Raw genomic sequence first — 27,036 nt, forward strand, 5'->3', positions numbered from 1 at the left:
GCGGGGGTCGCGCCGCCCCGCCGGAGCGCATCCCTCCTGCCCCGCCCCGCCGCGGCCGGAGAGCTCCGGTGCCGCCGCCGCCACCGAGGGGCGGCCCCGACTGTTGGTGCCCGCCCCGCGCTCGCCATTGGCGGCCCCCGCCCGGGCCGGCTGCAGCGCTCCGCCCGCGCCGATCGCACCGGGCGGCCGCGGCCCCGCTCCGCCCGAGCCGCTCTCTGCCGGGCGCTTCCGCCAGCCCTGCCCCGCGGGGGCTCCGCACCGCTACCGCTCGCACAGCCGAGCTGCGCCGGTAACGGCAAAAACATCACAGGGGGAAAGCCCTGAAAGGCCTGAGAGGATTCCGGGCCCAGCCCCCCTCCCTTATTCGGTCTGTGCAGAAACTCGGAGTTCTTAAAGGTTTTCCACAACATTTAAAAAAACCCTCACACTGGATCTTCCTGGCAGAGCTCCGGACAAACCCATCCGCCCGCAGTTCTTCACAGTGTTTTATAGCCTGCGTTCAGTCACCGGGGACTCCTTCGGTCGTGGAGCGGCCGGAGCCGCCCCGGCCTCGCTGCTGCCGCCCCCAGCCCCAGCTCCCCGCACCCAGATCCCAGCTCCAGCCCCAGCTCCCCGCACCCAGATCCCAGCCCCAGCTCCAGCTCCCCGCACCCAGATCCCAGCTCCAGCTCCAGCTCCCCGCACCCAGATCCCAGCTCCAGCTCCCCGCACCCAGATCCCAGCTCCAGCTCCAGCTCCCCGCACCCAGATCCCAGCTCCCAGCACCCAGATCCCAGCTCCAGCTCCAGCTCCCCGCACCCAGATCCCAGCTCCAGCTCCAGCTCCCCGCACCCAGATCCCAGCTCCCCGCCCGCAGCTGGCCGGCGATGGGCCCCGAAACTCCCTCCGCCAGGGTGAATCAAAGCGGGCAGGGCTTTCTCCTGTGTCCCGGAGACACAGCGCTGTGCGAAGGGCAGCGTTAGCAGTGGTGCAGCCCCAGGCAGCACCGGTGCTTTAAAGACGACCACATGCCCAAAACGCGCCTGAAAAGGGCACGGAGTGGCGGGTCCCGTGGGGACAGCGTGCCTGTGGGACACAGGCTTCCGATGGGCTCCCGGCAATGCCCAGTGACTCTTTTGGAATTTTCTCAGCGGTTTCCTCCGCCCCCGACCGGGCTCGGAGCGCTCCGGGGCTGCTCACGAGTTACAGAAGCATTTGGCTGCTCTCTCCCTTCCACTGCTCTCTCTGCCCAGCAGCTCTCGCAGCGGTGCAGCCTTTCCCACCGAGCACAGACAGGCACGGGCTCCCCGGGCAGCCGGGAGCTGCTGGGGGCTGCCCCTGGCTCACACCATCCCTCCAAATCGGTGACACTGGTGAGATTTTGCTGGAACTTTTATTAACAGCACCGATCTGACACTACAGCAAAAGCTTTTACACTCAGAAAGCAGATAAAGCACAAATTGTGTGTCTTGCCTGGTAGGATACTGATAAAGGCAAGAAAACAATACAAGAGGGTGAAGGAGCTAAATGTGTAAGCAATCTTCATATCCCTTATCAAAATATTTCAATACTCTTCCCACTTTTTTTTGCAGGGATATTAACAGCCAAGTTCCCTTTCTGGAAAGACTTCTAAGCCCCTTCCAGCCGCATAGTGAAGGGTAAGATCCGTAGCAGGAGGGCTCCTCTCCTCCCTGCTTGCTCCTCCGAGCGCTGTCAGGGCAGGGTGGCGGCGGGATGGGAGCAGGGACTGCCCCGGTGTGCGACACCAGTGCCACCCTCGGCCGCTGTCCCGGCTGCGACACGGCCATCAACCCACACACAGCAACTCAGAACCGTCCCACATGCTGCCAGGGTTTAAATGTCGCTGTGACTTTTCATACAGAAGTAATTTGTTAATAGCAGACTTCAAATAACCATTAGATATTCAAGAAAATGTCTCTATTTCATCAAAAGTGAGGGGGAAGGGGAAGCCTTTTTTTACCCTACAGTGCTCCAGACTTCCGTCTTTAAAGCCACATTGTGTACAAATTATTTGTATCTAGTTGGCAAAAGAAATGTTTAAATCTGATTTAAATCTGATCAGCTTAAAACAATTGACGTGTAACACTTGAAACACAGTATATGATGAAAAATAATAAACCTCTGGAGCATCTTGTTGCATAAAATTCTCCATGAACTCTTCACATAATATAAGACTTCTGCCTTTTTATATATTTTCATAAAGGTTCACATCAAATATTTATTTGGCTTTCCATGCTCACTACAGATGAAGTGACCATCACCTAGCTAAAGCAGAAATGTTCCTTTTTCACTCTGGAATGGTCTGTAGTAGCATCAATTAGCCTATATTAGATGATGAATGACAACAGCAGTGCTGAGACACTGGAGTTCATAAAGCCGTATTTCCCACCACTATTGTTCTGCAGCACTAATGCAATAAAGGACAGAGGCTACAGGGAGCAAAGCCAATTCATAGCAGTGAGAAATCATTACAATACCATGAAGTTCACATTAATCCCCTTTCCATTTCACTTGCTTGAAAAGAGATATGAAATTTTCTATAAAACCTACAATGCCACCTCCAGTTCTTACAGCATTTAAAATTTAGCAAGTAACAAATAAAGATAAGCAAACATGAACTGCAGGTATAACATGTGAAAAGGTAAAACTAACCAGTAAACCCAAACCTGCAAAGCTGTAATTGCATTCTGCACCTTCCCTGCAGTTACACAGTGGTTACATCTCTCTGAATCAGCCAGTGCAGAAGCACTGACAGCAACGCTGCCTCCATCAAACTGCTCCAACTCATGGAGGAAAACACGAGGCCCAGCAGCTCTTTAATTTGACCTACGTGCTGCTAAACACAATCTTGCTTTTCAAAACTGGAGCCATGTGGGTATTTATGCTGTGCAGGTGGATCCAAGTAGCCATGCACAACACAACTGCAGTCAGTCAGGTTCAGTGCAGATGTTTAGCTGATCTTCCCAGAAATTTCTGGCCTGGTTAGCACTTTGAATAACTCAATATCAACAAATATTGAATAAGTTTATATGGAAGAGATTTATTCAGCCAACTTTCAATTCAGAAGTTTGAAGTTTTGGTTGGTTGGTTTTTTAAAATAATTTATATATCTATTGCAAAGCATTAGAAGCATATATGGAAAAGAAAGACAAAAATATAAAAAATGGTAAGAGACAGAAAGTGGGTGAAAGAGGAACATTCTGCTGCTGAACAAAATCAGCTCTTCACAAATATATTAGGTACTTCAGTGTACATTTTCCACCCGCTATTTTACTTCATGCCATCTATTTTAGGCTCACTAATTTCAGTACACTAGATCACCCATGTTAAATAATAAAAAGTTTCCTTTCTTCAAAAAGCAAAATTCATCATCAAAAAAGTAAAATTCTAAGCCCTAACACTTCTTTCTAGGCCAGCTTTACTTTTGAACAATTACATGTAGTTTCCTTTGAGGAGCAGAAGAGAATGCTCCTTTTCCAGTGCAGATTGTTACACATTACAAAACTCAGAAGTAGAGTGGCTGTATTCACCTCAAACTCTGCAGCCAGCAATGTGTAAAGTGAGGGATAACTACTTGCAATTAAAATGCCTTGATTTAAAATATGAGGGGAAATAATTTTTTTTTTTCATTCAATACTTAAATGTTTTATATCACAGTTTAGTATTTTATATTTAGTAACTCTGTTTATGAGTTGTACATGTAATATTTAGGCAACCCAAATCCTGACTAGCTGAATTTCTTCCTCCCTTGAAGTGATACTGCCCCAGTCAGAATTCAGCATATTCAACATGTCCCGCAGCAGTGGCAGGTGATTTCTCTCAAAAAAGTTTTTTCTGGTAATGTTGACTCCTTCAGCAGCCATTCCATTGAGTGATAGGTGCCATGATCTGCCTCCTAAAGTATCCATTTTCTCTTGGATGTTCCTTCTGAACTGTGTGTGCAGAAGCAGCTGGCAGGGACCAAAATTAAAGCAGCCACTAATAAACCAGAAATACAAAGCCAAGTGGACAACCTGTCTGTAACATGCTGTTTCCTTCCACCCCAGTTTCTCTTTCATGTTCACTTTCAGTTGCACAGGTGATATTTTCAATAATCTTAACTTCAATAAATATTTATAAATTTTTGTTTGTGCAGCTTGAAGGAATTCCAGAACCTTGCAAATGTCCTGAGGACACTACAATATAGATTAGCCTCTATTTGACTTTTATTAAAATTAGAAATCTTTTTTCAGTTGTTGTGTAACTGGTTGAAGTTCTAAAGGAAATTAAGAGATTCTACTTTTGTAACCATGTACTTTTAAAACAATGGGCAATGCACTGTTTCACTTCAAAGGCTTCCCAAACCTTCAGCAGGTCACACCTAAGAGCTACCCCAGCCCCACACATTCGGGCATCTCTAAACTCCCTCCAATTAAATCCATGATCCTGATTAATGACCGTGCTAGCACCCTCCATCCTCGGGCTTGGGGAGCCCTCCAGCTGCTCAGGGCAGCCCTTTCCTGGACAGCACCCTGTCCCAGGGGATGGACAGCACCCTGTCCCAGGGGGATGGACAGCACCCTGTCCCAGGGGATGGATAGCACCCCTGTCCCAGGGGATGGATAGCACCCCTGTCCCAGGGGGATGGACAGCACCCCTGTCCCAGGGGGATGGACAGCACCCCTGTCCCAGGGGATGGACAGCACCCCTGTCCCAGGGGATGGACAGCACCCTGTCCCAGGGGATGGACAGCATCCTGTCCCAGGGGATGGACAGCACCCCTGTCCCAGGGGGATGGATAGCACCCCTGTCCCAGGGGATAGACAGAATCCCTGTTCCAGGGGATGGATAGCACCCTGTCCCAGGGGGATGGACAGCACCCCTGTCCCAGGGGGATGGACAGAATCCCTGTCCCAGGGGATGGACAGCACCCTGTCCCAGGGGATGGACAGCACCCCTGTCCCAGGGGATGGACAGCACCCTGTCCCAGGGGATGGACAGCACCCCTGTCCCAGGGGATGGATAGCACCCTGTCCCAGGGGATGGACAGAATCCCTGTCCCAGGGGGATGGACAGCACCCCTGTCCCAGGGGGATGGACAGCACCCTGTCCCAGGGGGATGGATAGCACCCCTGTCCCAGGGGGATGGACAGCACTCCTGTCCCAGGGGGATGGACAGCACCCCTGTCCCAGGGGGATGGATAGCACCCCTGTCCCAGGGGCTCTGCCGGCAGGGTCTTCACACCTCCTGCTGCACAGCCCCAGGGCTTCACTTGCCTCTCCTCTCCCTGAGGGCAGGAGGCAGGAGCCACACAACAATGTTCCCTTGGATCTAAGCTCTCCAGTGATAGAGCAAAATAGACACTCCTCATTTGACATGGATTGGACAAATTTAAATCCCAAGGAAGAGAGCTGCCAATCCTTATCCGAAAATTCAAACACAGAGCTTTGGGCAAAAGAGTGAGAATTCAGTTCTCTGAATGTACTGTAAATTACTGTCTAGGAAGGTTCTTGAAATTAATCCATTGCATCTCTTCAAAACTCAAGAGTATCATAAATCATTCAATAATTACTCTTGAAAATCCCAAGGATTTGAGCAAAAGGGACTCTATCTGTAGCATTTTCGTATTTCTACCCCATACCACAGTGAAGACTTCCTGCAGGCTGGCATGAAAGATGAGTTTTCCCCTGGTGAAATCAGGCTTTATGACAAACATCTTCTTTCTCTCTCTTCTCCGCTTTTCTTTTCTTTTCCTAATTTATTTACTACAGTAATTACCCTGTGCTAAAACAGAGGATGAGAATCTCCAGCTCCTTAGTTCACACAATGGTCAAAATTCAATCCCAGTCTCATGTCTAAAAGTTTATAGCCAATTCTTTTCCAGAATTTGCCCAAGGCAAAATTCTCCATTGAGCTAATCAGCAGACTGTTCTTTTCTCATAGCACAAAGATAAACTGAAATGCCAGGGGAAAAAAAAAAAAAATCACCAGAAATCCAAGAGATGCAGATTTTGTGGTGAAAATGCCCAGTATCAGCTACAGTGCAAACCTCTATACCATAAATTCAGAAGATTCATCTCTACCCTCCTGAGCTTCCATTTGCAACAATGTGGTCAGTGTTTGCTTTAGCAGGATCTGGCAGGTGAAAACACTTGGCCAAATCATTCCTGAAACACCAGAGCTGTACCTCTTTAGCATGGCTCAAAAAAGATGAAAACTGGCTTCTTCTCCTAGTGATGGCTTTGGTGATGATTCTGATTGATGGTAAAGATCCTGGAAGTTCAATCCTGGGCACAGGCTGCTCCATCTTCCACAAATCCAAATTGTATGCATCAATTCCACCCTTCTCTTCCCACGCCAGCTAAATTTTAAAACAAGAACAGTTTGTCATACAGAATTAAGAAATTCTGCCAGGTAAAATCTTTATGTGAAGGATTTCTGAGAGCTTTATACAGACCTTATGCTTACCCTTGCTCATCTCTCTACAGGCATAGTTATCATACACAAGCTCTAATCTCAGACCTAGGTCCAGCCTCAGGAGGCCAAGAAAAATTCAGGAAACACATTCCTCACTTGCTTACAGGCAGCCTCTTAACAAGGTCTTGAAGAGTCAAACTGATGGTCTGTATTTAAGGCAAACTGCTACAGCAAGTTCCCCAGTCCACACAAGAGTAAAAATAGAGCAAGGTCCAGGGACACCAAAACATCCCATGTTTAGAAACTCTGTGCTCTAAGTGGAAATTCTCAGTAACTGGGGATTGTAATCTATCCCAAAGGAATACTCTGGGTTCTAACATCAAGAGTTCATATCCCAACCTTTCCCATCTTGTGGGGGCATCTGAGGTCTCTTTCCTCTTTTTCATCTTTCACAGATCTTGCAGAACCTAAATTATCTTGGAGACATTTGCTCCTCTCAGTTTGAGTGCTGTGTTCAAGTGCTCCTGGAGCAAAGGAGAGAAGGAGAAAGGCCCAGCCTGTAACAGCTCACAGATGCTAAGGGATGGCCCCAGTTCTGCACATTCTTCCTGCCCTGCACCTCATCCCATGGGCTGCCCACCCTGTGCCCACTCACCCTTTTGCACAAGGAAAGCTGTCAAACAAGGCAGCAGAAAGGATGGAAGAGGCACAGGGAAGGCTGGAACAGGACCTGCCCCCAGAGCAGCACCGAGGTGTGACACTGGCCCAGCCACTCAAGGTCCCTCTGCAGCAGCACCCATGCTCCCTGCCCTCCTGCAAACTGCTGCCCTGCTAACCAGCTGCTCATCATCCCCCTGTCCAGCAGCAGTCCCAAGGGGGAGTTTCCTCTGCTCAAGAGAGATTTATACAGACAGCTACGGAGTGAGCAGCCCTGGATCATTAATGAGTTAGAGGAGCACAGAGGTCGCTGTTGACAGAGGAACAGCAGCCATTAGGGTTGGACAACAAAGGCAGAACAGCATCGAGCAGCAGGAGAGCTGGTGAGGCCAAATACTGCTCATGCATAACAAGCACAAACATTGCTCTCTTCCAGGTTAAAAATAAAACCATTTTGGGATATCAGCAAACTGACAATTTTATTGTTGCCATGTCAATTTGAAAATTTTCTGTATAAAATATAAACCCAAAAGTAAGTAAGACAAAAAAAAGTCCATGTGAAACTACCATTTCCCCTTTAAATAGCCACAAACAGAAAACTTTCCAGCTTATGACAGTTACACTGTAGAATATCCTAGCACAAGATCAGACATCAGAAGTGGCAAATAGGACAGGTTCACCCATGAAAGCCAACAGTGTACAGACAGAAGCAGGTGGAGGAATAAACAGTATGCAGTTGTTTAAGATTTCTGTATCCTACAGGGGAAAGAGATTTGGACAAAATTAAATTAGCATTTAGTTGTGATCCTTACAAGAGTGGCTTAGAAATTAAGGAGCAGCAGCTCCAGCAGCAGCAAGAACCACTAAAGTACTGGTGGTTCAGTGCAACAGCACAGGCAGAAATGAGAAAAAGAAACTTTAAAATACTACTATGAGCTGTTTTAATAAAACTTCAGCAGCCTTATTCTGAAAACTGATGAAATTTTCAGACTTACAAAATCAGGTTTGTATTTTGATAAATCTCATTATACTGAGTAGATTGATACCAAACAGTGCTTGATTTTAAGAAAGGGTAACTAAAACTCTCATCTAGGTTTTGCCATTGTTGCTGTCTTCTCCTCTAGAATATCCACCTTAGATATTCAGAGTAGACGGAGAATAGCTGATAACCCTCCCAGCCCAAACTCTTCCCACAGCTGTACAAGGTGCAGCAAGTTACCTATCCAAAACCCATCAAGTTCAGACCTTAGTCCACATGCAGCAATACAGCAATTCTTCACATTATTTATTCCAAGCATTAATTCCACTGAAGCACTGTCAATGCCTGTGGAAGAAAACCCCTCAAGCAAGCTGCCTCAAGTGATTAGAGATTTGCCATTTGTGGCTGATCTGGCTTTTCTCATCCCAAGATTCTGGTTTTTAAGGTGTTCCATGAACTCTCTGCTCTCATGTCACCAGGACAGAGGAACTCACATCAGCAGTAGTTGTGGCTCTAAATACACGCTTTGGGAAACATGGATTTGTTACCCTTGCTCCTAAGTGGTGTTCTTACAGTTCAAAACCTGCAAAGGGGAGCTGGGGGGAGACCACATGCATGTGAACAGTGTCTGAATAATAACTTGACACTGACATTTAGAAACCAACTCTTCCTCAAACAGTATTACAAAAATAAACCATGCAGCTGCTGTGCAGGGAAGGCAAAGTTTAAAACAATTCTGTAACACTAGGAAGTTACAGAAGCAGCCTCCTGTTGCAAGGAAGCTCGATGCAGTAGCTGGCTTTCTGCAGCAGCACAGGGCCCACAGGCCAGCACTGAGCCTGACCAAGCCTTGTGGAGACTGCCAGGGCTGGCTCAGAGCAGATGCACCTGCAGCTGTGTCCCTGCAGGCCTTGCCCTAAGCACTGGCATGTGCAGGAGTGCAGGGCAGGCTGCACCACAGCTCATCACAGCAGCAGTGTCCAGCACCGACTGAGGACACACCACAGACATCCCCTTCCCAAGGGCACCCCACTCTGCTCCAGGCTGCATGGGGGCTCTCAGCCAGGCTAGAACCAGGCTGTACAAGCTACACTCAGTTTCCTGCTTTGGACAAGCCTAAACCCTGAAGCATGAACATTTCCCTCTGGTTTCCCTAAGGCAGGGCAGGAGAGGAATGTTAGCCACTCGTGTCCCTACACCCTCCCAAAGTGAAGAGCTGGATGCTCACACACTGAGGGGTCTCAGAGGATAATGGGCTCCCTCTTCCTCTACAACCACAGAAACCATCGGGGACACAGGACCACACCACCTCAGGACAGCACTTCATTTCACAAGGACTCATCTGAATGATACTTCCTGAATCCCAGATCTGTTATTACCCATTCAGCACTTCACCCAAAAGGCTGCAGAAACACAAGTCACATAGTAATAATGGCACACAACGACTGTGCTTTGTCACTGCAGCATGACCTAAAGAAAAATAAATTTCAAAAGCAGCCTAATATTAAGTCTTCAATAATACTTTGCATCTTTTACAAAATATTTGTTACCAGATGCCACTTGATTCCTGTTTTTCTTTGTGGAAAGGCCAAGCTATAAACAAAAGCACCAGGGCAGGAGGAAATTAAAACAAAGCAGGATCAAAGTATACTCTTTTCTACAGGGCAAAAAAGCCAGGCAATCCAGTAAAGGATACAGATTCTTAACTGCTCTTAAGAGACTATTGGGTAAGAACAGCTGTTTTAGAGCCCAGGCAGCAAAACAAAGACCAAGAGATATGACAATTGTATTTAGAGAACAGACACTGAAAAAGGTATTGCATAATAGAGCAGTTACAAAATAAACCCTAATGGGTGTGCGTGCTCCTTTAGCTCTCTTGCTACTTGGCTTAAGCTTTCTATAATCACTGATGAGAATTTTATAAAAGCTGAAATTAAAATTATTGAAAAGTACCTGAAATGCTAAGTGATTTTCTACCCTGAAGGTTTTTTTAGCTATTAAACGAAATATAGAATTGATTCTGCAGATAAAATATTCCTGTGGCAAAGCATCTTTAGTCCCACTTGACCCAGAACACTGACATTTATCACTCCTCCACTTATAAACAGCTACAAGATAAAAGTAATGAAGAAGTTAATTGGATCTGAAGTGATCATCTTCCCACTGCACAGTTAGGATTCTCCCTGTCCCCAACTGATTTCAGTACCTACATTTATCTCTAGAAAGCCTCATCTGGTCTGTGCCAGGTATGAATACACAGCATTTAAGAAAAAAATAAATTGGTTTATAATAGTTCAGCAACAAAAATCTCTGCTGAATCCTATCCTGAAACACCTTATGTTACAGGCAGAAAAAAAATACAAAAAATTATCTATTTATAATACATTATAAAGAATCTGTTTTAGAAATATGCAGAGTTTAAAGGTATATTCTTTTTTTTCATAATCAATGCATCTATTTAATACTCATTCTAAGAAAGTCTTTACTGTATGCAAGCATTCTTCATATTTTCAAATGTTCCAGATCACTTCAGAATTCATATTAGCAAAAAGAATTCCCCACTTAATTATCACATTTCCAACAATTCACAAAATCTTATAACAGTGTCTCTCATCAGGAAAAAAAAAAAGAGAAAATATATATTTTTTGGACCTTTTAGATCCTACTTCTGGAAGTGCAGCCAGGGAGGCTATTTACACATGCAAAGGTTTTCCCCAACACATTTACAGATCTCTAACTGTGTGAAGCCTGTGGATACACCAGTGTAGCAGCAGTGTACCAGCTGTCATCCAGCACTCAGTACCTGCAGCTAAGCTTTGGCTTTTACAAACAGTTCACAAGAGGCCAGATCCCTTTTGATTTGATATTTTTATTACAATCTCCCCGCACTTTCACGTATAAACATGGAACCCTCCCCATTTCTCATCCCTCCCCCCTCCCACTCACAGAAAGGTTGCATGGTAAGGTGATGCAATTTAAAGCCACATCAATGCCTAACACACAGAACAGGTTTGGAGAAATGGAAGCCTAACACACACACACACAAAAAAAAGTTAAACAGCCTCTTGAATCAAAAATATTAATAAATATGTAATAAAATTTAATTTTTCTCATCTTGAAGAATTTTCACAACCAGTGAATACATTTAATAAAATAATGCAAAAGCTGTCACTTTGCAGTAAAAATCAGTTTTAGAAAACAAGAGTGTACTGAAGGCTGCAATTATTTTATCTGTATGTAAGAAACCACAGAGCCTCAGGCTTGCTGTCCTTTAGTGTTCCTCATGTGTGCCACAAAGATGGCTTGTTAATGAGAGACATCCCACATATGCTCCACACAAGCCCCCAGAAGATGTGTCTTTGCAGAGGCCCTTTTTAAAAATGAACAAAAACATTATGCGGTGTTAAAAATATTCCCTGTGATTCAAATGGAGACATAGGAAGCAAAGATTTACCTGTAAAGCTTATCAGGGTAGGTACCAGACTGTTCAACTCTTCTGACAGTAACATCTCACAGCAGGAAAGAAAGCCCATCCACTGGATTCAGAAGGTGCCTTTATCTGGACAGTCAAAGCAGTGAGAACAGGAACAGAGCCACACTGCACTGAACCATCCAACACCACAGTGTGTCTGAAATGCACAGTACTTCCAAACAAACTCTGCACTCCCTTAGGGATCTGATCACCAGTGCGGCAAGAAAACAACATCTTCATTTTCTGTTCAGATTTTATTTGAAATCTAATTCAAATTGTCAAAGCTACAAAAAGGGGAACATTTGGGTTATTTCTGCTATGTCACAACATTCTAAAAACAAAATATCACTACTGCCAGCAGATCAGTTACACACATTTCTGATGAAACTTCTAAACACAAAAATGTTTCTTTTGGGAAATAGTCACAATGAAGATATTTTGTACAATATAAAACAATGACAGGTCTACAGATGCTGATACTCATGAGTATACACGTGCATTCACAAAAAAAAAAAAAAATCAGGAATGCTTTTTTGTTTTTAAACAGACTGTTCAGGCACAAAAACAAAACTGCATTTCCAGTAAGTGACAGCATCATAAAAAATATTAACAATGTCAGTGTTTGCTTTTCTTTGATTTCTTGTGAGATCTGTGAGGAGAACGGGACTGAGACCTGGATTTTTTCCCTGACTTTTTAGGGGATCTGGATCGTGATCTTCTTGATCTTTTGGGTGTCCTGGAGCCAGATGGCGACCTGCAAAAAAGAAAAAAAAAAAAAAAGGTTTTATGTCAAATACTAATAGATACAAGCACCTTTTCCTGAAGTTACTTGCATTCATTTACTGAGCCAAACAAAGTAGTAAATATTTTTCCCTAACAGGGAAAGTAACAGGATGATACCTTTCTTCTGACAAAAAGGCCATTTTTGCATTATAAGGTTTTAAGAGTACTTTGGGCTTGGCTTCAGTGCTTAGAACCCACATGAAAAACAACACACACTCATGTCCTTAAACCCACATGAGGAATTCGCAGTCCTTCACATGAACCTCAACCAGCTCAGCTTTTGTATGAATTGCAGCCTATGTCCATACAGAAATGAAAAACTATGTTCAATTGTGTTACAGTGAAATACTTTTGATTCTCATCAAGCATATTCAGATTGTGATGCAACCCTTCAGAAAAAGAAGGGACACTGAATAAATCCACTGCCATCTAACCCACACCTAATATATTGATCTAATATAATGAAAACTGAATGAGCATCATATTAAGTCTAAAAAAAAATAATCTCAACTACTTTTCTACTTTTATTTGAAATTCTTATTCATATAAGCACAAGAATACTTTAGTTTTGTGCTATGATTTTTTTAACACCATCAAAGGAGTTCTCCTCCACCTGACAGAGGAATTTTATATCAGTAAGATACTCTATACCTCTAAAAGAAGTGGAAGGTGAACTTTCAAGTTTCAAGTTACAGCAGTATTAGCAGAATAATAAAAATTCACCTCAAGTTTAACATTAACTAAAGACAAATATTTGTGTCAGAGTGTAGGTTAGGAAACAACAAGTTTGGAAATAAAACCCCATAAGCAGTATCCAGTGTTTTCCTTTTAAAATAAATTATGGGAGTGAGTAGCTTCATGTAAGCTAATCAGTGAAAGGCTGCATGGTCACTGTAATTTGAGAGGTTCTGTAGAAGGGCTAGAGCAATTTTAGGACTACAGAAGACTCATCCTTTGAAAATAAAAAGCTAAGAAAGCAGCAAGTTGCTGTAGTTTAAACTAGCATTTCTCAAAATCACCAGTAACAGGTAAAAAAAACTACAGCAGAGCAGTCTGGAGCTATCAGGGCAGGAGGCTGCTGCATGCTCTTCCAACCCCAGTTCCCAAAGGTATTAATGAGGAGCGTGCACTACAGAGCACTGTGAAAGTTACCTGAGTACCAAACGTGCTCTGCTGAAACACCCCCCAAACCCCAGCCAAGCATCCTAAACCAGAGAAGATACCAGCTCACCTTTTGCCTTTTTTACTGGCATCTCTGGGAGAATCCTTGTGTGAGGAGCGGGAGCGGGAGCTCTCCTTGTGGGAGCGCTCGGAGCGCTCGGAACGCTCCGATTTGGGCGAGGGCGACTTGGCTCGGCGGCTGCCGCTGCTGCGGGACGGGCTGGGGGAAGCGCTGTGCCGCCTCTTCCTGCCAGCGGGGAGGAGAACACACTGTCACAACACCTCTGCCTTTCTGCAGGCAACTGCTCCTGCCTCTGGCATGTCAGTTACTTGGAGGTAATTAGGATATTGTGGGCTTTTTATTATTAAAACAAAAAATCAAGTTTAACGTATGCAACAGATTTTCTTTGCTTTTAAAAAAATCACGGCCTGTGAGTCATTTTGTAGTGTAAAAACATTCTGTCACAGCTCCCTGAAAAGCAGAGCCTTTTACCACAGCTACACTGAGAACCAGAGTTTGGCTAGGCAAGCATTAGAAGATCAGTGGCAGCTGTCGAAGGATATGCACTAGAGTAACATTGAAACCAGTGCACATCATTGGTCTGTCCTCAGGACAGTTTTCTGACTGAGCACTACAGGCCATTCACAGCTACAAGACAGTTAACCCCATTTGCAGCTAGTAATCCTTTTAGCAGGCTTCCCCAGGGCACAAATGAGCCAAAAGGCAACTCTTCTCAAAGGGAAGCAGTACCTCACTTGGGGCAGGGTAAAAAGGACAACTCCTTTAACATTCTGGAGCATGTGTTACTAGCCAAAGCATGGGTTTTGTTTATTTTTTGGTCTTGCTTGGTGGTTTTGTGTTTTTCTTTTAAAATTAGATGTATGATACAAGATAATTTCAAGGCTGCCATTGCCTACAAAGACACTGTGAGGGCTTTCCTCCCACCCACTTTAGTCCAAGGAGGGCCATACCTTTCTTTTCGTGTTGGTGTACATTCCTCTTTTTCCTTCTTATCTTTGGACCTGGTCTCAGATTTTTCCTTGTCCTTTTTGTCTCTGTCCCGTTCTCTCTCCATCTCTTTTTCTTTTTCCTAGATTATTAGAAGCATCATGATCTCAGTTAAGGGCTGAATAATTATTAGAGGCAATCAAGCTAATGACAAACAGCTTAAAAGCAGTGAGCACTGATGGAACACAGCACATGATCTAAACTACAGCTCACACCCTCCCAGCTCTTCAGCCCTTTGCTCCTGCTCGGGACACAGCACAAACATTTACTGTAACACAAACTAACAAAAACATGAGGGATACCACCCTGTGTGAGAAAATCTGACTATCTAACTGGAAATTAACAGTATTCAATATTACAAATTTCAGGGAAATACTAGCTGTTAATAAATTTTCTAAACGAAATTAAATATGGAAAAATACCAGGAACCTCTTTCTACTTTAAACATGTGTATTCATACTCATTAATCCAGACTGAAAATTGATACACTATCATAACTAGAAGCTATCTAAAGACAAAACAAAAATACAAACAAGATTCTACAATAACATCTACTCTGTCAAAAACAAACAACTATACTCCCTTTCTGGGTATCAACAGGACCATTTTGAAAGAAAATATATACCCTGAGCACACAGAGTCTGTCTGTTAAGAAGAAAATTAGCTATATAAAAATAAACTTAATCAGCAGGTCTGAACCCAGAGATCAGATACTGTGGTTTTTAGAACTGATCATTCATTAAAAAAAATTTCAATTTCATGGCAAAAAATAAACAGATATTCCTGGCATACCCCATAAGGAAGACAAAGAAGGAGTGATTTAGCTAAATGAAAGAAAGGGGAGATGGAAATTAAAAAAAAGGAAAAAAGCCAGTAGAGGGAGGGAAGGTAAAGTAAGTGCAGGAAATACCAGGACATTTATCCTCATCTAGTCACATATTCTTTTTACAGGGAAGACTCAGCAGTAAAACCTGCAAGTGGTCCCTTCTCCTTACACCTATTCCTACAAACTGCTGTTAGGTATCTCTAAAATCACTGCACCCTCAAGATGTGCCAGGTTTATTTGACAGCATAACTAGATATTCATCCTGACAAATAACTAGTATTTTAAATAACTCTAAATTTCTAGTCTCTAAACTATATACAATGCTGCTGGGAAATTACTCTTGGAAAGCTTATGGTAACTTTTGATAAAAAAGAATGGCCAGCCACCAAGTTCAGGGGAAATGTAATGAGGATCAGTATTACATTACTGTAATGTAATTACATTACAAAAACAAACTTTATTATGGCATTAAACCAAAGATGAAGTTATTCCCTGAACAACAGAGCCACTATTGTTTTAAAGAATGGTTATAAATATCATTAAATAGTTATTTCTTTTTGGAAAGTGAAAGAGACAATTATTAAAAATCCAAAATATTGTGAGCTGGTTAAACTAATTCAACACAAGCCATCGAAAATTTTATCAGGACTGTCATTATCAATTTCTGCTTATTTAAGCTACTGTCTCTCTAAGCATTCTGTGCTTTCTGCACAAGTAAGTTCTTTTACAGAAAATAACAAGAAAATGTAAAGTTTTACAATGCAACTACATTTAGAAAGAAAATTATAAAAGCCTTATAAAGTCTTAACTGCAAACATCAACCTCCAATGTGTACATCTCCTTCAGGGATGTTTTCTAAAAATGGTCATGGTACAGAATTAGTCACTTTTGGGTGAATGGATGAGCTGGAATTAGTGAGGAAACTTGAGACACCAGAGAATCAGAAACATATACAATGCTTAAAACTATTTTCTCCCTTCCTTGGGAAGCCTTTAGCACAACAGATCAATTACTAAAAGCAAGATGAGAAGTCTGATAAACATCTTCAATGGAGAGCTGTCCCTTTCCTTTCCCACACCTAACATGCAGTAGATCCAGGAGTGGTCTCTAAGGTTTCTATACATGCTATGACACCCAGCTGTTCAGTGGGACACAGGACAGGGTTTGGATTAAAAAAGGAGACTGCATGCATTCTGCAGAAAGCACTTGGACTTAGACATGCAGTTTGACATTGCAGTAGTAGTTTAACATGGACCATGTGTTGTTATGTTTAAAGCCACGTTCCATTCAATAAACTCAATAAAAGTCTATCACAGAATCAGAGGCAAACATAAAGAACAGTTCTTACCCTCTGGAGCAGCTTGTCTCTATAGTGTTCAACCTGTTCCTGAAAACTCTGGCCTGGCTTCTTGGGTCTTTTCCCAGACTCTAACTCATCCTGAAACTTCATCACCTTAAGCTGTGAAAATAATACTGACCATTAGATTATCTGACTTATTACTATCCAGTCAGGCAGGTGGCTGAAAATGAAATTTCCATGATACATAATGTGTTCTTCATTTCTTCTATACAAGCTTGTGCACAGAGATATTAAATTTATTTAAACTGGATCAAAGTAACAAAACCACACGCTCATCTGCAGGCACCTGCAGTTGTTTACAGACATAGTGAGAACTAAAAATAGAGGGAATTTTTTTCTGTTATTCAACTAAATTATGTTCCTATCATTAGTACACTGCAACCTTGTATGTCTTGGGTCATAATCTGGTTTTTTTTCTTTCAAAATGACATAATTTACTGCAGGTGTCAATATCTTCTTTCAACTTCTCTTGTCTACTTCAAAGTTTCCTTTGGAAACTGCTTTTTTTCCATTTAACTCTGAGTGTTAAAATCAAATGACTGACATAATTAGGACATAAAACAATGCACCTCCTCTTCAGGATTGTTTGCACAGAGTGGTTGATTTGAAAGAACTGATTTTTACTAACATAATACTTTTTCATGTGCTAACAAGCTTAGCAACCAACTTCAATTCCCAAGTGCTGCTAAATGTAATGCAGAATTTGCTGTGGTATCCCCAACAGAGTCAAAGCTAAGCAAATGTCAGAATTTCTCCATGTGTTGGGTTTTTTTGAGGGGTTTGTGTTAGTTGTTTTTTCTTTTGTCTAGATGAAGTAAAGTATTCCCCAAGTTGATTCACATCATGAAACTTCACTCTCATCTCTTATTGTTTGTCAATTCTTTATTCCTAGTGACATGTCCTTGTACAAACAACTGTTTTTTGGAGAAGGTGTCTTTTTGGGGAAGGAGAGAAGACCCTAGTAATAGTTCAGGTTTTATTTGTTAGCCCTCTTCCAAATGTTCATGCTCTGACCTTTCTGTTCCAATACCAACATTCCATATATGAGCAGATTTTTTTCAGTGTTCGAACTTTAATTTTTAGCTAACAAAGTTGTTTTCTGTTTAAAAATATTTAATTTTTCCACACTGAAAACACACAAATAAAAAGCCTTTGCAACTGTGTCCATTTGATTATCTGAAAGGATTCTTATTCTCCAGGTTTTCAATTCCCTAATATGAAGCAGTCACAAAATCAAACTCTACAGGCTTTTTCTTCCCTCTCAAAAATCCAGCAGACAGGATCTAATCAGCCCTTCCAATTACTGACAGAAAGGAAAGGTATCACAAAAACAAATCACAAGTATGTTAAGAAACATAAAACAAAAGCAAGGACAGCACTTTTTTGAACAAGATCCCCTTTTCCCTTCAGTTACAGGGCTTATGCCAACACTACATTTTTCATTTCAGTTTCAAATATAAGGGAGCAACTTGTTTTGGGGGAGAAATAAATAAAGTAAATTTTTTAAAAAGCACTGTTATCTCATAAATTCCTGTCAGCTCTTCTGCTTTCCTCCATCACTTACAGAGCCTGCTCTATGTGCAGTTGAGCATTTTTTCTGGCAATTCAGCCAATGGAAAACTGTCATCATCATTTGTCACATATCACCATCTATAAAGGCATGTTTTTCTTCCTCCACTTTAAAAACAGAGTTTCAAAGGCAGAAATACCTTTTGGAACCATATACTCAGTATCACTGTGTACCACCTGTTCTGCTAAGAAATCAGGATAGCATTCCCTACCATCACATAAACTCCAAGGTCAGCAGCTACTCAGCACCTTCAGTACCAAAGAGGAGGAGTACAGAGGAGGCACAGCTGATCCAGGATGCCTCTTAGGCTGTCATGGCATAAATATGCCCATAAGACTTTGTTTTCCCAACTAAATAACTCATATAATTTAAAAAACAAAACAAAACAAAAATAAAACAAAAAACCCAATCAATAAAAGTCCACAAAAACTCTCCATCCTCATGTGTTCCTTTACAAGCCAACAAAGCTTGACAGTATCTGTTTAACCATATTTTAAAAGTAAGGAAGCCTAAATCTATAACCCAAAGTAATTTGAGATGAAAATAAACTAGGAATCCAAACAACAGGCTTCACCTGATTTAGTAAGCTAAATGGATGCAAAAAAAATGCTGACATGCATGGCATACAACCCATCAGCAGGAAGTTTAAAATGGCAAGAGGAATTATTTGCATGTAACTTCTCCAGAAACTGTGGGTGGAGTGGGAGGCTGAAGGTGGTTATTAGCAGGTGCCTTGAAAGAGAAAATAGAAAAGGCTACACTGTGGTAACATCTCACTCCCCAGACTCCAGCTATGGCAGGATCATGGGGCTTCCTGAGATAGCTGTGGTCGTTTACAGACCACCCACAGATGGATTTCTCCTCCATGTAACTGCTGTATCTCCCTTTGAACCCATGCAAACTGACTCCTTTTAAAAGATGCTGTGGGCAGAGGAAATGAGTACACCCCTAGGAAAGGTGACCAAGTGTTAAAAAGTGCTGAAATGGTATCAACAGCTCACTACTGAAAGATCAGGCTCTTCCATCTATTCCTGCACTCCAGGCACAGGCTCAGAGGATCAGGATGTTTCCTCACCCAGCAGAGGTGAGCAGCTAATCAGGTCAGTTCAGCCTACACCTTCATGTATAGAGGCTTTTGCTTTTTGCTCTCTATAACCACTGTAATTGTGAGAAATTAATTGTAAGAAAGTTCTAAAGGTCACAAAAGAATTCTCTAAAAAATTTGACCACTCAGAATTACTATTTGAACTTAGATGCTTAGCTATGTCCCTTCACCATTTCACTGCTCATTGTACACTGGTCACAGTGAACACTCTCCTCATGATCCCTCCATGCAGAGTAAGGGATGCTCATATTCCTGTCACAGAGTTTAAGGTACTCCCAGAAGAAAAAGATCCTTAATACTTAGGTTTACATCTGCTTAAGCATCTAATTGATGAATTTTGTAAGCATATCATTTTGTAAACCTGCACTGAGAATGAACTTATATATCCTCACTGCATGGGTTATTCTTTACCCATTCTTGTTAAAGACAAGAACTAGTAACCTTGTTCATTTTCAGGAACAAATACTTCAGTGCAAAAACACTTTTTCACAAGAGGTGACTCCACAGTTACACAGCCTCTGAACTCAAAGTCACGTTCCAACATAACTGATTTGAGAGAAATTAGCTGCATGCTACATATTGGGATGAACTAAGAAGTTAATCACCACAGTGAAGAAAGATATGAATTTCTGTCTGGTAAGTAATGTAAGCACTCTGATGTAGACTGATTAGAGGACAGACATCCAAACAAACTAAAGTGTTTTGGTTTTCTTTAGAACAGTCTTGCCCCAACAATGGCTGACCCAAGTCCTACATTTTGCCAGAAGCAGAGCAAAGCATTTCTTTGAAAGCCTGATTTTTCCAGCAAGTCTATGAGTAGTGGAATTTCTGCAGCTACAATATTATCAACAACAGATGACAGATACACTGATGTACACATGTGAAATATCTCTTCTGCCATAGAGCCCTCTGGCATGCTCCATCACACTCACAGGTTGCCAAGTGTCTAAGCAATTCCTTGCTTTTGGCTTTGTGCAAAACAGAAAGAGAGTCAAAGATTCAAAACAGACCAGAATCTTCTGAGTACTCATCACCTACAAAGAAACAACTGCTATAAATAGCAAAACTATAGCCAATTTGTCTCATCTGTTGTTATTATTAAGCCACAATCAGTAGGACATTTAATAGGGTCTCTTTATGCCATTTTGCAGTAGCCTCAAATGAGCCAGCTACAGAAACCTCCACAGACTGCAAAAACCAAAGGGTTGTATTTTGTTCTAGTGGTAATTACAGATAGCTCGTGTGACCTGATAAACAAATACTCAAAAGATGAGTATCCTACACACTAAGCACCCTAATCCAGAGAAAGAAGCAATGAAAAACCTTATGGCACTTCTTGCCAAAGGTAACCACCAGCTGTCCTTTGTGACATTCAGGAAAATCTCTTTGGCTCTTGGTAGAAAAATAAACTGGACTTTTAAGGGGACAGGGGGTGTTTGCTGTGGAGTATTTGTGCAGAGGGCAGGGAGGTACTAACAGAGCACAGGCACAGGATGGTGAACAGGATCCAACCCTGCCCCTCTTGCAGCTGCAGGTATCAGCAGAAAGGCTCAGCAGGAACCCTCCATTGGTCTCCTACCTCAGTCAAACTCTGCTTTGAGGTCTCAGGTGGCCAACACAAAAGTGAGTAAAGCCAGCTACTAAAAAGGACTAAAATCCTGTTTAACCCTTTTGGAAGCACCAATATATCTGGATTTGTGATGAGCATGCCTCTGCTGCAGATGAAGCCTGCGCTGTGCTTTTTTGTTTGGAGTAGGATTATCAAAATTTGTGCAGCAAGGTGGAGGCTGAAGTAAAATACCTTAGGAGAGGTCGAAAGAGGCCTATGCTGCTTCATTTTGTCTGTGAGTTTATCCACATCCTAAGGGAACATGCTTAATGAATAATTTAAATAATAAAATTCCCATTTTTCTACCACTTCATAGCACTAAGGTCTCTTTACAAAGAGGAATATACCTTTTTCTTATATGTCCCGGGGGGAAGAAAGACACACAAAGCACCATAAAGACCACTCTGAAATTTGAAGTACAATGTGAAACAAAGTGCCAGTATTTCCACACTTATAAAAACAGTTACGAAATCACTGTTATTCAGTGTTATAGAAAAGACTCTGCTCCTGCTAAGTTCTGGAAAGAATTCACACTTCAGAAGGATTAACAGGGGCATGGGGGAAGCAAACAAAAGGTTACTAACTTGCCTCCTCTGATGGCATCAGTCTGATGGCTGAGGCCAAAGTTTGTTTCTTACTTCACTTTCTCCTTCCAGCTAACAAGCTTAATTTACTAACTGTGCCAAGAGAAAGAATTGTTGCTTCATTAATGAATTTCCAAAAAATGCATGAAAAAGTGTTTTTCAGCTTCCCTGGCAATCACTGTGTAGTCTGTGTAGCCAGAGAATTAGACTTCACCAATTTTTTTGCCAAATATTTTACTCAACATTTTTTACAGTGCATATTAGATGGCCTAATTGTTAGAGCTGGTAATTGGTTGTTGTTTTTTTCCTCAGCTCTTTTCCTCAAATTTAATAGTGGATGTGGGTTTTGGCAGGGATTGGGTACATACTAAAAAGAAACCATGAGTGTGAATGCTTTGAAGCAGCACAGGGAGTACTTTCATGTCAATGACAAACTTGAGGAAAATTTTAAGTACTCCTACAAAGTATCTGAAATGTTCTCAAAAGAAAAAAAGCTTTTTCCTTTTCTGGTAATTCCAAAAGTCTGAAACCAAAATGGTAATTTACTTACCAAAAAGAATAAAATGCAAACAGGCACCTGAAAAACTCAAATATTTGCCACTTAAAACATTTACTGACAGACTACATTGAAGAAAGAACTTAAAACACTTGTGTAGTGTAAAACTGACAATGGTTAAAGCAAATCACTGCCTAATCTGCCTCCACAACTGCCAAGACAACATCTGAAAACACATACTCAGTCTGAAAGGAGCTCTTTCCATAACTGCTGCAATCAATATTACAGCAACATGAAAATTAGTTTCACTTGTGCTTTCATTAGTCTAACATCATGTATTTTCTACAAAAATGCTGCCACCATGAGTCAGGTCAGACATAAATCCCATTCAGCTTCTCACATGCAGAATTTATTCACTTAATATGGCTGTATATCATGAACTTTCCAACTGCTATGCAAAGCAAGAGATTTCCAAGTGCTTTGTGAGAGTCTATTAATTTCTATAAAATCTGAATAGTTAAAAGGAGTCATATTTAAGAGAAACAACATGTGTGACATTTTAAAATAGTATTGGCTGAACATCTCTGACGAATATTACTGGGCTTTGCTAATGTCTGATTTTAGCTAACTAGCACAGCATAGCATGAACAGGTAAGCAGCCACAATTCCACCTTCAAAACATTATCTAGAGGTTATAACTTGTCATGTGGAGATGCTACAAATGCAATAAGCATTTAGCAACTTCTTAATATCATTTTAATGCACTGAACAGAAGCTACAAGAAATCTGGTATTCAATGTCCCCTGAATACAAGCCAGGAAGTCATATTCAATTTTAAATCTGATTTTACGTGGCAGTGTATGTCAGAAAGGCTTCACTGTTAAACAAAGCTTGTGCTAAATTCCAGTTCTGTTTAGCTTCTCAGGCAAGCACAGAAGCCAGAACAAAGCCATAACAATCTCTGCTAATCAAGCTTAACAGCTACACTAACACCTGTGCTTGGAGAAAGGAGAGAAAACCAGGGAGCCTATGAACTGCACACAGGAATTCAATTAAAATACCTTCAATTCCACAACTATGTGGGTTAGCTGTATCTACTTCTTTGTTTGATGGCTGAGACAGTGAAAAGACACACTGTTAAATGCAATCAAATACAGACACTTCAAAGCAAGAAACAGAGAAAACAAAATAGGTAGAGGACTAAGACCATGTTCATAAGTTAATCCCAAAAGTTAATTTGCCAAGGAGAGAAAAGTGTAAGGGCACCTAAAGCTATAGTGGTACTGAACACCTGAAAGTAAGACTCATTCTCAATCTGCAATATGCCCTGACTCTGTTTATAATTTTTTCTTCCATTATTTTAAAACCAGGCAAGGAAAGGGTGTGAACAAATAAAACCTATACAAAAATCACCAGACTACAACAAATACCCACTATATAGTAGGACTATAATCATTTCAGTAAAAATAACTCCCAATCATATGTAGAGCTCAGGATGAGCTGAGGACTGCAAAGGTACAGAAGGGTGGCACAAAACACCCTGTGCTCACCTCTATCTCTCGGAGTTTGGCACGCTTTTCTTCACTCATTTCTGAATATTTGACTGATGACTTGGATTCAGGCATTTCCTCTTTAATAGGATTGGAATACATGTGTTGTTCTTCTGATTTAGAACTCTGCGTGTCTTCTTCATCTTCACTTTCTTCTTCTTGACTTTACAGAAAACATACAGAATTAACTAAGATGTCACAGATATCTTAAGTATATATGAAATGTACTATTTCTCTTAGTTTTCAGGATTAGTTACTAGTTTTGAAATCTGTTAAGTTAGATTATGTAAGCCTGCAGCTGCAAATTAGTCTCCATCTGTGAGACAGATCTTTCTCATTTAATTCAACTGTTAGTTTTTATTACTTACAAAATTTACACTTTTCATAGAAACAGAGTGCAGAAGAATGCATGAAATTTACAGTCATCAAATACATATCAAGCTCAGCTACAAAAGGAAACCCACTCCCTCAACACAACCTCAAACTGCTGTAATGGTGCTTTTCAGGGATATTAGGTTTAATGGAACAATATTTATTACTTTTGCTTTTTGGGAGATAAACCTGAGAGACAGCAGACACCTAAAATTATATTCCCAGGCTGGCCACTAGAGTGCTGCAGGACTCCATCCAATGCAGGAAGTATTTACAGCATTAATTAACATGCTTTCAGCTGCCTGAAGAACTAAGTAAAGGACAACTCAAAATCAACTTCTCCTGGCATGGAGTCTATCAGCATCCAATGAAATACCTTGGAATATGACTCACTGTGCTTGTCTCAGCAGCAGAAGGCTGGTTTATTCATTCATACATACCTGAATGCAAGATTTCCATACTAGTACCTAAATTCTTACTATTTGTTGCTGAATTGTCAAATCAGCATAAATTCAAAGATCATAGTTAACAAGTCTACCAAAAGATGTAATTTATCATGCTAGAAAAAAAATCATGGAGGCTGAAAGCTGCACTAAAATCCTGAGTTTGCTCCATCTTCTTACTTTCCTCCTTCCAAAATTTCTATTTTTTCCTACTCATGTAATAACATATATATCTTATAAGGAGTTCCAATGACACTCAACCTTAGATACATAAAATAAGCATGTTTTCATTAGAATGAAAAAGTATTTACTTCTGAATTTCCTCCTCCTCAGATTCTTCATGTTGGTCAAAAAGCTCCCACTTAGAAGTAGTAACAGCTAGAAGAGACAGCAGGAAAATGTTAACAAAAAGGCTACTACTTAGTCTGAAAATTAGCACTTAAAATTAGCACAAAATAATTATAGTAAGATATATAAGGTATACATGGTATATAATATGAAATACAATGTAGTAAAATTTACCAGCATCTAGCATTTAATACAGACTTTCTGTTTCACAGAAATATTCAAACCAGCCCCTTATCAGAATATTTATTATTCACAGAGCTATTCACTCACATTACATATACCACATTGCATCAAATCCTTCAAAAGCAGACAAGTATTTGTCAGTCTGTAAAATATCATCTTTCAAACCAAGATTTAAAAAGACTGCCACAGCCAAATACCCAGATTTTATTTTTGTTTTCAGCATTTATTCTTAATAAACTGGAAATTACTTTTAAAGGTTCATAGGTTATTGAAGTAGAATAACCATAATGGAATAGACTCTTTTCCTTTTAGGTTAAAAATTCAGTGAACAAGTTACAAGAGAAAAATCCTACTACATTGCAACATGAATCCTATTAGCATTTTAGCATAGATCAGCTGAAAATAATCATTACATAAGTGACAGTATGCTTTCAGTTTACTCCAGAAAAGATACTTTCAGAACTAACCTTGAGCTTCCAGTTCCGATTCATCCACTGCTTCCCACTTTGAAGGGGCAACTTTAAATATAGGCTCATTCTTTTTTGAGTCTTCAGTTGTATCCACTGGCAAAGAGACACAGAAAAATAACTTACAAAGCTCTTCAGAAGATGAAACCAAAAAGTACTAAGATTACAGTCAGAATTAAATAATGGATCAAATTATACAATCTTAGTATTTGCAAAGTAAAGAAACCAGGATTTAGATCCTGATGTGTAACATCAGAAGACACCTCCTGTGTTTCTGAAGCAATTACTATCTAAAGACAGTAGAGCATAATGAAATTAAATCTACATTTTACAAAGCTACATGCCAGATCAATTTTAGGCTGCATTTCTAAAAACTACACAGGAAGAAAAGATCAACAACTGAAGATTCAATTTGAAAGTTGAAGCATTTCGTACAAGGAACTCCATCAAGATCATCATCCAGCGATTTAATTGGGACTCCATCCAGATCATCAATGGGAGCAGCATCAATAGGAATTCCATCCACATCTTCTAGTGGAGCACCATCCAGCTCTTCCTCAATGGGAGCACCATCGAGATCATCCGGTACTTCCTGAAAGCAAACAATATGTCATTATTTCAAGTACAAACCTACATTGCTTTTCTTTACCTCTCTGATTATCAAATAATTTCTTTTTAAATAAGCACTTCCATAAATACCAAAGCCTCCCAAAAAATCTACTTCAACAGTTTTCGCTAACAAGTATAGTTGCTTATTCTAGAGGAAATTACACAACAATATCTTCCTATAAAAATCTATAGCCAAGAACTTGGAATTTGTCCACAATGTACTGGAAGCTTTCCAATACCTATATTTAAAAGAAGAGCTATTAAGTTGAGGTTTAGCTCAAAATCAGTCAATTATATATATATATTATAAATTATACTGCAGGCCTCCCACCCACTGCTCTGAAAGGCATCTTTCCACACACAGTTATAATGCCTGAAACTCCACTCAGACAGGTAGTACAGAGTATTTCCAGCACAAAGGAAATATCTGTCCTTCTGTACTAGTCTTTGCTCTAAAACACTTTCACAGTACCGAATCCACAAGCAAGAAACACATGAACAGAATAAATAGTATTCACTTTTGAAAATACATTACACCTTTATTTAGCAGCAAGGACTTGGAAGAAAGAAAGGTTTAGTCACTGCAAAAGAGATGCAAAATAATCTTTGCCAGCCCTACTTTATATTAACACATTTTTTCCCTGCTGTCTGCAAGCATCACTCCTGAGGTCACTTACCTCTGTTTCTTTATCTTCCATGATATTTACAAGTCCCAAGAAAATATTCTGCAGTTTGATCAGAAATGGTTCTGGATAGATTGCCCAATCTTCCCATGCTCGGAAGCATGTCATCACCCGTTGCTAGAAGCAAGAGGAAAAAACAGATGCTAAAACACTTGTATTGAGAAATGTCATGTGATGGGAAATAGACCACAGAGAATTACTGCTGTAGACAACCATTCTTAAGCAATTCCATACTGAAGTATATTACAATGATACCAAGCTAGGCAAGACTAGTAATTTTACAAAAATATGAATACAGGAACTACATTTCAAGAAATCTCACTTAGGTTTCATTTTCCCTTTAAATTACTGTTACATTATCCATTTTGGCTAT

General features: G+C 41.0%; 1 protein-coding gene across 10 annotated transcripts in view; it reads right to left on the reverse strand.

Moving 5' to 3' along the window:
* Positions 1-11,740: 11,740 nt before the first annotated feature.
* The window catches only part of U2SURP (U2 snRNP associated SURP domain containing), a 42,569-nt gene continuing 27,273 nt past the window's right edge, over positions 11,741-27,036 (reverse strand). For 9 of the 10 annotated variants that reach the window (XM_079314694.1, XM_079314696.1, XM_079314695.1 and 6 more), the window contains 9 exons: positions 26,658-26,780; positions 25,807-25,963; positions 25,372-25,467; positions 24,685-24,751; positions 23,559-23,721; positions 16,633-16,743; positions 14,422-14,540; positions 13,520-13,696; positions 11,741-12,259 (listed from right to left, as the gene is read on the reverse strand). In XM_079314694.1, the coding sequence (XP_079170820.1) occupies positions 12,121-12,259; positions 13,520-13,696; positions 14,422-14,540; positions 16,633-16,743; positions 23,559-23,721; positions 24,685-24,751; positions 25,372-25,467; positions 25,807-25,963; positions 26,658-26,780 (1,152 nt within the window). In that variant the 3' untranslated portion in view covers positions 11,741-12,120. The remainder of the gene's footprint in view (positions 12,260-13,519; positions 13,697-14,421; positions 14,541-16,632; positions 16,744-23,558; positions 23,722-24,684; positions 24,752-25,371; positions 25,468-25,806; positions 25,964-26,657; positions 26,781-27,036) is intronic. The other variant, XM_079314693.1, reaches the window with a different exon arrangement.

The sequence above is a fragment of the Erithacus rubecula genome (assembly GCF_903797595.1).
Source record: "Erithacus rubecula genome assembly, chromosome: 11".
Classification (NCBI taxonomy): domain Eukaryota; kingdom Metazoa; phylum Chordata; class Aves; order Passeriformes; family Muscicapidae; genus Erithacus; species Erithacus rubecula.